Genomic DNA, 12,927 nt, shown 5'->3' with positions numbered 1-12,927 from the left:
GGTATTCCGAGAAGCTTAACTAGAAGAAAGTATCATTATTCTCGAAACGGTGGGATGGTTGCGAGCTTGAAATTGTTTCCCTTATTCTACCTTCTTTTCTGCTCCAGTTTGACAGTACCTGGGTCCATGGGAGGATGATGGGGCGTTCCAATGTGCGAGTAGGAGAATCAAATTTGGAGCATTTGTTAAGAATACATTATTAAACCTTAAGAATCACATATCGAAGCACTCAGTATTCCGGACATCCTTGTTCCTTGACCTCCCTGATGGTCCCCACTTTTGAGTTTTGGAAATAGGTCTCTCTGCTAGCGCTGTCCCCTGTATCGTAGTTTTTGGCTGACTGGAGTTAGTGAAATTTGGCAAACTTTTAATTACTCTTGTCAGTGAACCATAGTGGTTTTGGCTCACTACATGTTCTACGTACGGGTTAATTGTCGTCAAAATGGTTTAATTTCTAAAACCTCCTCTTGGAATTATGAGAAGAGGTTTCGATATCATGTTAAGGCAATTTATGATAGCGCAAAGAATATGTAAATTATAATTCACTGACGAGTCAGTGAAATCAACCCGCTACGATCCAGGTATCGACACCATGTCTGCATGCACGTAGATGTTCCGAATCGATGCCGGAGTCGGAGCCGGAGTGACGGTGACGGTTATGAACTTGCTCGACTTGCAGTTTCAAGTGTTCTTGAGAAGACATTTGGACATAGTTTTAAGAAAGGTGACAGGTAGACCCTATGGTTTAGTGATTTGGGTGTGTAGGGGTAGTTGATCCGTTCGGAGAAGAATTATTCATAGAACCCTCGGAAAAAGGGTATTACGACCGAAATCGATTAAAAGTAGATTAACTGGGGGGGACAAGTCAAATCACGACACGGTTTAGTTTTCTCAATCTAGTTAAGGCTGAACCCCTAATCGATTTCCTCAACCCTGATTAATTGATCATAGCACACACACTACAGCCAAGCAGCTACCCGTCACCTACATGTGCATGTCGTTTCCTGTAAACTTAAGTGGTGAAACACGCGCCTAGAGGCTTCTGAATTCGAAAGAACGTGTAAACACCATCACGCCAAAGGACCATAGGCCACGCCTGGGTACGCATAAATCACAGCCCAACACGACCATCTATAGAATAACCTCCTACCACCTCCATCACCTCAACCACGCCCTGATCTATCCATGCTAAGCTCCCGTTCACCTGTTGTCCGGTTCAACCACTTATTACCCAGTATCGTGTACAGCTTCATACTTAGCCAACTATATGGACTTATAAGATAGGGCAGGGGACATAATTTCTTGTCTTCGTCCTACTTCCCCCCACGATCTCATTACAGTAATCAACAGAAGGTGATATGGGCAGAAACATGTTTACCCACAGTTGAAAAGAGTGATAGATTCTGGTGGTAGATTTGCTGAGTTGATAACAGATGATGATCCGGTCCATTCGACACAGACATCGCTACTTATCAGCAGTCGTCTGTTACTGGCGGGCGTGTTTGTAAGTGGCACCATCCATTCCCTGACGTCTATCACTGGCGGAATATGTCTGTGGATGGCTGGTATTCCGAACAACTTCTGCTAACTGCAGACATCTGAGTTAATCAATACCGTTAATCATGCCACGCGCAGATATAATGTACCATTGACATCAGTCGAGATAAATGTACCAAAGTGATACGGCGCGTAAAGGTCTGTCGTTGGCTCTGCGGCATCTGCATGACGGTGCCAAAAGATTGCCGCATACTTTAGAAATATATCCCTTGGATTGTCACAATCATCATAGATGTTCCTGTCTTCATTGGCTTTCTCCTCTAAAAGTCGGGAAGATGGGCAAATCGAACTCTCCGGAGGAAATGTGGAATAACGACTGTGGCTAAGATATGATAAGCAGACAAAAGCCATTCCGGTATGCCCTCCCTTTTCATCCATGAAAAGGTCATCGATTCCAGAGGTTTCCCAATCATTAGAATCCTCAAATTGCTTCAGAAGGAAGGTCCTACCTCAATGCCTACCTCGACATCTACCTCGATGCCTGGATACGTATTTACCTAGCTCTGCATTTTGACGCCTGTACTGACACTGTTACAGACTCCTAATTGACGCCCTAACTGACGCCCAAATCGATGCACAATTTGACGCCCAAATCGATGCCTAATTCGACACCAAATCAACGACTAAATCGACCAAAGGTAGATAGGTAGGCAGTTGGGCGGGCAGGCAGTCGGGCAGGCAGGCAGCAGCGCGCGGAGGTAGGTGCGGAGGTGCGCGCGGACTTAGGCGGGTAGGAGGGCAGGCAGTCGGGCGCGGAGTTAGGTAAGCGGGTAGGCGCGGAGGTAGGCGCGGAGGTGCGCACGGAGTTGACAGGTGGTTGATGTAGTTAGCGTAGATTGTATATATAGTAATAGACGACGATTCACGGCATATAAAGGACTACTAGTAGTGGCGAGGTCACAAGTTGTGACTTGATTTATTTCACATTTGCTCGCGGAGCAGAATGTATTTCATATTTGCTCGCAGAAGAGAATTTATTTCATATTTGGCTCGCGGAGGAGAAACAAATAGGGTCGCTCCATGGAGACAAAATTCCTCCGTGTGCTCTGTGGGCTCCGTCGCCTCCATGGAGCCCACGGAGCAAAATGATTCTTTATTGATGTGTTTCCATTACCGATGAAACGCACTGCCGGAATTTAGTAAGGAAGCTGGAGCAGAGAATAGAGTCCTTTGGAGTATAAGTACCCAGGACCATTCCCGCCCAACTGTCCTGATTCTTCTCCATATTCATTATCAGTAGTAGAGTTGTTAAAGATTATTGAGTTCTAGCGATAGTATTTTTGAATAATCTGCAACTTGATTCCTATCTTGCACGGCCGAATCTATTCTATTGGATTCTAGCGATATATGGAAAGACTGCCCCTGTTAAACCTACTGGTGCACTATTCTTTGGTAGTCAGCTCCTATACAGGAGAAAAATCGCAAAATATCGTGATAGCCGAATTCAGCTGCATCAACTCCCGATAGTTAAACTATTTTTAGAAAAATATAAAGGATGGTTCGTGAGTGAGCTGGTACTTTTGCCCCCCAACTCATTCAGGGAGACAATAGTTTACTCATGAAGATTTGTAACAGTACCGGGTCATCTGCCAATTTTAGTAGTTAAGCAATTTTTAAAGATGAGTTAGAACAGCAACACCAATACGGTTGGGGTGGATTGTAATATAAAAGTTTCTAATTGCAGTAATCGTTCAGTATCGCATTATCAATTTTGTTTCTGTCTAGATTAGTGATGTACTATCTACCTTCGTATGTGTTGCAGATAGTAACGATTTTTGTACCTATATGAAATTAGAGTACTAAGTTGACTAAACCCTTATTGGATGTTACCTCATCAGCAATAACCGGGAACCAGTACTCACCAATGATAATCTCACTGCCACATTCAAGTACTAATCCTCAAATAACTACCAATGAATTATTTCCTGTCCAAAAGGGAAGTACACCAGTGTCAGGAACTGAAGCAATACAAGTCTAACTTGTAGTTTAGTATATTAGACAAACGAACCAGTGAAATAACAAAACAGTACATCAGCAAAAAATGAAGTCTCGTCTTGTGACGCCTAGGCGCCCCAGACGCGACAGAAGACACAAAGCGATTTCTTACCTGCATACCGACACCTGGGTGCCCCGCGACGAGAGCTTTGCGTCCCTTTGTCAAGTGACGTCGTCGCGACAGGTCTAGATGCAAAGCTGCCCCCTGGCGTCTCCACACTAGTATCTTTAACCCGGTTAACGGCTTTCACTAGCAGTTTTTGCTGGCAGAATGAGATCACCCGGCAAAAGGTACATTGACTACAACATCGCGCGATTGTCATATATATTCGTCTATCTGTCTACCTAATTCTATGTACATATTTGCTAGTGCCCCACCTACCTCCGCGCCTACCTGGTTGCCTGCCTACCTCCGCACCTGCCTACCTCCGCACCTGCCTACCTGTCTCCGCGCCGCCTACCTGCCTGCTTGTCTACCTCCGCGCGCTGCCTACCTGCCTACCTCCCTACCTCCGCAGCTGCCTGCTTACCTGCCTACCTATTAGGAGCTTAATTGACGTTGATTTGGTGCCCCGTCAGTCGTCGATTTGGGCGTCGATTTGGGCGTCGATTCGGCACTCTATTTGATGCTCGATTTGGTGCTGTATTTGGTGCTCTATTTGGCGCTGTATTCACTGCTGCTGCTGGTCTCGCTGCTGCTGGATTAATCGCTGTTCAATTCGTCGATTAGCGCCCACTTTGATGATAACCGTGATGGTGATTGTGGGGGAATAGGGGGGGGGGGGGGGTTGATGGTACTTGGAGATTGTAGAGGTGATGGAGATGAACAGGCGCAGACGGCTTGATATTTGCTAAGTGCCCAACCCTAACTCATAGATTGAGCTCTAATTCCCTTACGGATTTCTATAATCCTTAGCCATTCGGAAGCCTTAGTCCTAGAAAAGGTCTTAAAAAAAGCGTGATACATGCATAACCCTGAGCAACGGTCACACTTATGCCCAAAACAGGCCAAATTTGGGCTTATTTGAGACGTAAGGTCTAAATATGACTTTTCGCCTGCTTCTCAGGCTTATAGAAATACCCGTTCTGACCCTAATGTAATAAGGACTATAAAAAGAAATAAGGCCGAATTATCGAAAAAGGATGATATATTGCTTTTGGGGGCCTTATTAAGCCTAATATTAGGCTTCAAACACTACCCGTCTCAACGGTAAAGTACGGGCTGTATATACGAAAATACACTCAATTAGTCATTACCTCTTGTTCTTCAATTAAGAAGGAATGAATAATCAAGACGTGTATCTACCTTTTATCCTCCACACACCCGCATGAACTACCACCATGATTACCCTCTGTCACTCGGGTAATCAATGCAATTAATGAATTAGAAGAAAAAAACCTGTCATTCTCTTTGTTGAGTGAGAAAATATGACCGAGTGATATATGATGATCACAGTGGCCACTATCTTTTTTTCTTTTTTTCTAATCCATTAATTGCATGCAGATGATGGCTACCTCGTTGTTCGTTTTAAATTGTTTGTTTCCCAACCGACACGGAAATCATCTTGTTATTTGGAGAATCAGACTCCGTTTGGAAGTACACTTTTGTTGTAACCACCATCCTCGCCAGTTGCGATTTGGATGATGGATATTGTCATCCAAACGCCTCTAATATTTTCTTGATAATCTTGCGCAGAAAGGGCTTACCACATCAAAATTTGTATTAAGGTTGTTTGTATTTGGTGGGTCATGTCCCAACGAAGAGGTTGATTGCAATTGCGAGGATCATTATTCCCGGGCTCTGGATTGAAATTGAAATAGTGTATTCAAACTCTCAAAATTTCTCCGTGTCACAATTTTCTTGGGATCATGACTAGCGTGTCTTCCGGACAGAGCCTTAGTAGTAGTCAAGTTAGTCAAACTATAAAATTAATTACCGCTACTCCAAGCTGGATCTTTCCTTATCACTGCTCCAGTAGATGATTACTCTAGGAGTGCTCAGGTGGTCATGGATGACAGAAGACACGGAGGCAACCTATGCTTTCTGTATAGCATATATTGAGGTCATGGGCTATTCCCAGTATCGACCTGTGCTGTCCGAGCGAGATAGCTGCCCTGTCCAGATAATATCTGCATAGTACAGTACGATGCCAGTCGTGAGGGTCAGGCGCGGCGTCGCAACGCCGCGCGCGCAACCAGATTTCCACAACCTTTTCACGGCAGGTTGGTACACAAGATATTAAATGTCAAATTATTGTTATTTATCTACTATTTAACAACTATACAAAAATTCAGCTCTCCAAAGGATCAATTGTGGTTGCTGTGCTGGTACCCGTGATGGTTCGGGGGGCGTTGCGACGCCGCGCCTGACCCTCACGGCTGGCATCGTACTGTACATACCATACGAAGAGCCTCCTCTATCACGAACTAATCTGAACAGAATATTCTGTTCAGGGTGGCTGAAATTGTCCACCAGTGTTATTTGGGTATATAGTGTCCGTTGTGAGGGATACGATATTACAACCTGAACTATCAGGGTCGGAGTAATTTCGACAGACATGTTTGTAAATACCTTTTTTTTTCTTTCTTCTTTTTTGACACAATAATACCCTCGTTGATAGAGATATCCGTGATGGTAAATAATATCTGGATAGGGCAGCTATCTCGCTTAGACAGAACAGACCCACTCCGGTACAAGACTCAGCGATGCTTTATGAAGCATCACTCGGTTGTAGAAGCACGTTGTGTTAAAACATGGCTTCCAAAGCTAGCATCAAAGAGGTTTTAAAGTTAATGACTATAATTCTGTAACTGGGATCATTCCTCATGTATGAAGCTTCTTTCAAGTTCCCTTCACGTCAAACCAAGCGACAGTTGTGAATGTTTAATGAGGGCCACGAGAAGAGATCAGATTCGCAGTGGTTTCATCTTATTCGTTCCAGAGGGCGATTAAGCCAGCCCAGGTCAAACATATGCAGGGCCCGGCCTAGCCCGGCCCGCTTGCTCAAGGCCTGGGACATTGAGTGAAGATATATGGGCCCCGAATTAAAGGTTGTAATAATTTAGTTATATAATTATCGAAATACATAAATATAGTACAAAGTTATTTGTCCCTTTCTCACCCTCCTTCTAAGATAGAAATATAGTTGGCTAAATGACCTTCTCTGGAAATACCTGGGTCCAAATCATATCCGAAACCCACAGGGCTATTAAATGTGGCAAAAGCCCGGGTCAAAATCTGTCACGGCCCAAGCCCTCCGTTCCGTGGCCAATCCCAAGTCGCCCCCTGCTTATACGGAATACGAAAGAAACGGCTTCAGGAGTCTCAAGAGGTCTCGAGAGTATCACGAGATAATTGTAGTCTCATATCCAATCCTGGAATAGGCACCTTCTCCTTCCACCGGAATACCCTCCACACTGTAACAGTTGTTAATTGATATTTGGCGAGGGGTGTCTAGATCTCCTGTAAAGGTCGAAGGTTTCCGATGAGCTTGTTAAGAGAATATCCAAATTTTGGATTAATATATAATCACGTGCATGATCCATAAAGAGGTAAATTATTTAATGACGTGCTGATTATTATTAGACATTTACGTTAGGTATAGGTAGTGGCGCCGGAATCCTGTACTTAGCATATATATCTCGAGACCAACCTCACTCTTGTCTGGAGATGGTTGTCCCTTCACACTTGCTGTATTGCCAACTCTTGCAAAAAAGTCTCGAGACGATAACTCGAGACATCTTGTCTCGTGACCATCACTATGAACGTTTCAAAGGCGTAGATGTAATACTTCAAGTTCGGGATTATAGGGTCCTGCGCCGGTGTATATAATTTGTATATGTACCTTATATCGATCTATAGCGTAGCATCGACCCAAGTCGAATCGGTGTGCTCCACGAGCTTCCTCTACAGTGTAAGTAAATGAGTCAATAAATGAATCATTTCTGAACGTTAGGACTTTGGTGGGAAATGAATCCCCTGAATTGGGTGGTTAACGACATCGGGAAATGTCACGTTTTTACTATGTGTTAACGAATCAGTAAATGAATCCCTTAGTTCAGTACATGATGTACGTACACATTAATAATAAATGAGCTAGTCCGAAAGAGGATATTCTAGGCGGTCAATTATTTGTTTGCCTAAGAACAGCAAAAATAATTGCTAGCAGTGAGGGTTGAACCTAGAAGCCCTAGAAACACTTGATAGACTACATGTATATCACTTACGCCAAATAACACAGAATAATTATAGGTTTATGCACATATCAGTGGAATATAGTGGAAATGTGTAAAGAAAATGCTATTTTAATGTACAGTTCGGGTGAAATGGGTACAGGAAATGCTACTTTAATGCATTGCAAAAAGTCACTCTGTAAATGCATCACTTGGGGTTGGAAATGAATCACTTGTGTCATTTACCAACGGCGTCCCCGGTAAATGAATCAATTGATTCGGTTACTCAATTCGCTTTGGTGGGTAATGCATCAATTGATTCATTTACATTGCTAGTAGAGTTCTTGAAAGCTGTAATCGATGATGATAGGCTTATACAAGTGTAATATCAACCGTGCAGAAATGCCTGTTAGGGTTAGGGTTGAATATTCTGAAGCTCTTTGTAACAGTTGAAGCGCGAGAGGATGCTGGCTGCGGAACTCGGCTTCGAAAAGATTCAAAATATAGCCAACTCAACTTCTGGCGACAGCTGCTCGTGCTTGGCTAGCGCGGACTACGTTGGCAGATCATAATTGTGCTTGATAAACCGAACGTTTGCCTGCGTCGGCTCGTGGTTACCCCCCAATATACAGGAACCTGGCGAATCCCCCGGAAGAAAAGTAATAACCACATTTATTACTTCTCCAATCGGTCGGCTGCATCATTACATATAAGTATAGAGTCTATCTACCATCTTTCAACCTCGTCGATCCTGCATGACCACATACTTGTAACGCCAGGCAATTAATTAAGAACACAAGGCAAATATGACTAGTGATTATAAATCTTAGCTTTAGTCATAAAAAAGTCCTAGCTAATTCAATTCAGGTCATAGAGCGGGACATCAAACTGCATACATAAACAATTCATAAAAGAACAAAAGGAAATGAAACAAAGGAAAGTCAGACCAACATTATTTAAAAATATATGGATATACGCCACCCCCCCCCTCCCCTTTCCTCAATCGACCCCACCCTAATTATGCGGATCGTCCGGTAGACTTCTGCTTCCTCATAGATGCGGCCAGAAGTCTATCCACAGCGGAGTTTCAAATAATTCGTCCGTTGCTCTCCGCAAGCCAATATATGAGTCAATGGTAAAGTAGATTGAACAAGCGAAAGTAAGGGTGATGAAAAAGATACATGTCGAGAGAAGAAAGTAGTGCCAGACCAGCAAGAGAACTCGGGAAAATGATGATCTGGGCTTGTTTGGATCCGGGTCTACACGTTTTGCGCACATCTTATGCATTTCTCTGAAAGTATATGGTATGAGCGAACGCCGACTCTTACTCCGGTCGCCCGTACTCCCCTCAATCATGTAAGGAGCCTCCCAGAGAATGCGAAATAGGTCCCTCTCGTACCTGGTACAGAGGTCGATGAATACCACAAGAAATGGAAGCACAATCATCCCTCCGCAGGAAATGATCCATAGGATTGCCTCCGCCTCTGTCGGGTATTGGGCTGAGCTTTTCTTGTCGTATCCCACTGCGACGATGATATGCAGCACTCCCACAACCATAACAAGAATCCCTTCCACTATCACTGCCACTATGCCATACCACTCATTCTTGGTTGAGTAAATGTGTTTGGTGATATCAAAGATTGCCTTTATCATGACTGCGACAAAGTCTGAAGTTGGCTTTTTCGTCGTTATGTAGCGGGGGGATTCCGATGCAGGTTTCTGCTTCTCGGCAAGCGCCGCTTCGCGAGCCTCGTTGGCTTTCTGGACGGAGGCCTTGCTTGAGGCAAGTGCTTGGTCGAGCTTTTCTTGGTCAGTGATATATGGAAATACTCCTTTCACAAATTCTATCACGATTGGCTCAGAGATATCCAGTGGCTTTTTCCACCAGCAGGCGTATATAACTGATGTGCAAACAACCTGTATGATCACGTGTACCTCGAGTAGGGACAATGGCAGGCGACGTTTATCGCCCCAGCGTGCGAACGCTTGCACAATCAACCACAGTGCCTGGAGGAATGCGAACAATTTTGCAATCATGTTCGCTTTGCCTTTGTCGTCCATAGAACGCTTGTCGAAGGAGGCTGGTGTTATACGGCCCTCTTTCACGTACTCGATGAAGCCTTCAGGGGTGAGAATAGTCCAGTAGACCTCCATCGTAGTATCCGGACGTCCCGATATTCCTGTTTCCGCGCGTGAAACAGAAGGGGTCGACGTAGACAAAGGGTTGCTTGTAATTGGAGCTATCTCTTGGATTTCGGACTTCGGTATCTCGATCGCCTTGCTCGGTAGAGAGCCAGCACCGGACAAGAAAGACATTGGACTACCGACCCTTCCTGTCGACGGTACAGGGCGAGGCTCGACAACCTTCCCCTTTGCATCCTTTTCTAATGTCATTCTCTGCACGACGAAACCCCCCATGACGACAAAGAATGCTCCGTACATTCCTAGCTCGTTGCTCTCGTCTATCGCCGTAATCTTTTTCTCCTTGTGCCAGGTCTTCCTCATTTCGTTCCATGCTTTCCGGACCCTATATGCATCATAGAGTTCACCCATCGCGCAAACCATTATACCCGGCGGAAGCACTATCGAAACGAACATGAGCACAGTCTTGTAGAATAGTCGGCAGATCTTTGAAGTTTCCGGCATGATGTTGGGATGGATACTGGTCCAGATACAGAAGATATATGTCGCTGAACAACTAACAAGAATTCCAATGGTGCCGCGGCCTTTTGGTTCCGCGTGCCAAGTAACAATCCCTAGTGCGCCAGCATCGACAGTATTGAGGCCGTCGCCAGCGGGTGGGGTGGCATTTGGGTCCGACTCGGTGCCATCTGAACTACTTTGCGGTATTGGGGACCCGAGGCATATATGAAATACCCCCACAATCATCAACATGAGTACCAGGGATAGCTGGTACGAAGTAGGGAGACCCATTGCGGAGAGTTCAGAGATATATTGTGCAATACGGCAGGCTTCTAAATCCCCACCGCCACTCGTACTGATTAGCCCCCAAATTCATGTCCATACCTGCGGGGGTCTCAAGTACCGTCAATGATTATTGAAGCTTTGGCAAGTGTTTGAGAACTCTCCACCCGTTTTCTAACAGCTATTCCTACACCTGACATTAGCATGGGATCGACATGGAGGTGGATTCGAGCAGTCACAGGGAGATCCAGCACGGTCTTCCCCTCAAGAGCCAAGGGCAGTAGATACCTACTATCTGATACTGTATTTCCCGTCGGCCTCCAGGCAGCGAAAGCGCAATCGCCTGAGCACACTGGTAGGGCAAAAATCCGTTTGTAAAACACTCTGACTCAAGGATCCGAGATGGCTAAGTGTAGTTGGATAGACCGTGATACTAGAGAGCAACTAGAAGCCGGGAGTGTGGGAACTGCTGGCTGGCATGTTACTATCTTCAGAATCAGTATATGGGAGTGTAGAATGAAGCGACAGTTATATAACGAGCGGGGCCATGGATGCGCCCTTACGGATCTATCGGCAGCTGTGGTAGTGAAAGTGCCCGCCCTACTGGTCTCATTATGCATATCCGAATCTGTATGTACGGCCTGTTTCTGACCCAGATGTGGGTGGGTGACACAGAAACAAAAGAGCGATTACAAACACCATTAGCATAGGTCGATGGATGAATTGTGCTTCTCATGAGGATTGGTGGTGTTTTTTTCTTTTTAGCGAAATACGTACATCAAAAACTTTTCAGAACCTGGCGCTGTGCAGGTCTCACCATCTCGGTCGAGACAGGTATGGAGGCCTGGGAGGTCCACTTGCAGGTACTAATAGAGTACACACACACACCACACACACCGGATTCTAGGCTGCGGGTAGTACTCATTCTTTATTCTAACTTCTCGGGATGAGACGCACATACTCTAGAGTAGAGTACAGTTGTCAAGTGGGTCAAGGTCAGTCACCAGTGAGCACTCGTTCCAGGCGGCGTTGTGTAACGTGACAAGTAAATTCAATCACTGGATCACGGAACCCCCACCCCCCGGCCAAGATCTGCCAAGACTGACCCGGTTATCGAATTCTGACTATCGTAGGAGTCCTGATCGAAGCGAGGAGTGCTGATGTGCATATATACCTGGAAGACTTTGCTCCATACAGTGTGATAGAAAATCTATGTACTCTAGGTACTACACTAGAGGGGGGGACGGGGAGCTTTATTGGCCCATCCAGAAATACAAACCCTGTTCACAGCTGTATCCGCGATCGCCTGGTGGGCCGAAACATGCTCAGAATCTGGTGCTTTGCATATTGTACAAACCTGGCGCTTGCTTTGCTAGATAGGGTAATGCTACAGTTGAGATTTCAACAAGAAACTCCCACAAGCAGTGAGTTTTGGCCCAAGGCTGCACAGCACCAGATTCTGAGCATGTTTCGGCCCACCAGGCGATAGTACCTACATGTCTCCCACTCAACAAGTTACGCGATTCCGACTTGCTGCTGTGTAACAAACCAACTAGGTACCTACTCTACTCTACTCTACTCTACCTCTACTGCTAATATCATAGCGTTTCCGAACACGACTAATATTGCATGACATACAAAAAGGTGGGTTTGGCGCTTTTTTGTATGGTATGCAATAGCAGTCGTGCTCGGAAACGTCATGAGATTAGTAGTACTCTACACTACAGATATGTACATTGCAGCATGCCGCCTAGGTACAGGGGTCAACCAGGGTTATCCAGAGCAGGCATAGCACTGGGCACCCCAGGTATTGTAGAAGGGACAGATTTTCCTCTCTAGATCTAAATATAAAGCTCATGTATACTATCAAAATATATCCCACGATCTTGATCGCGACATTTCTACTATGTATGTCTCTACTATACCGTAGCGTATGATTAAATTCGAGGGTGAAAATGATAATGCTTTGGCCAACACGCTTCTCCGCGTTTAAACTTTGAATAGATTGATGGCTTATTTGCATCCCTATATTTCATTAAGAAACCCAACTCGTGCCAATCAATCTTGAGTTCCACATGATACGGGATGTCTGAGGTTGCACCCTTCTCCAATACCTCCTCGACGTGTCATTTCTTTTTTACTCCTTCTTTTGGCCAGGCCCTGCTCACAGATCCTTGCCTTTACAATAATTCTACCCTAGCTAGCATGAGGGAAATTCACTGCGCACCTTTCAGTGCGCAGACCGGTCAGCACGTACCTTTTAACAATCGAAAGATT

General features: G+C 45.1%; 1 protein-coding gene across 1 annotated transcript; it reads right to left on the bottom strand.

Moving 5' to 3' along the window:
• Positions 1 to 8,775: 8,775 nt before the first annotated feature.
• LAJ45_11470 (uncharacterized protein) lies at positions 8,776 to 10,856 on the bottom strand (the record flags this gene model as incomplete). The annotated part of the gene is made up of 2 exons (XM_046120977.1): positions 8,776 to 10,700; positions 10,772 to 10,856. 2 exons carry the CDS (start codon positions 10,854 to 10,856, stop codon positions 8,776 to 8,778), a joined length of 2,010 nt encoding a protein of 669 aa, XP_045965834.1.
• Between the last annotated feature and the right edge of the window lie 2,071 nt (positions 10,857 to 12,927).

The sequence above is a fragment of the Morchella importuna genome (assembly GCF_003444635.1).
Source record: "Morchella importuna strain M04M26 chromosome Unknown Morimp01GS069, whole genome shotgun sequence".
NCBI classification, from domain to species: domain Eukaryota; kingdom Fungi; phylum Ascomycota; class Pezizomycetes; order Pezizales; family Morchellaceae; genus Morchella; species Morchella importuna.
This window is presented reverse-complemented; position numbering and strand designations above follow the sequence as displayed.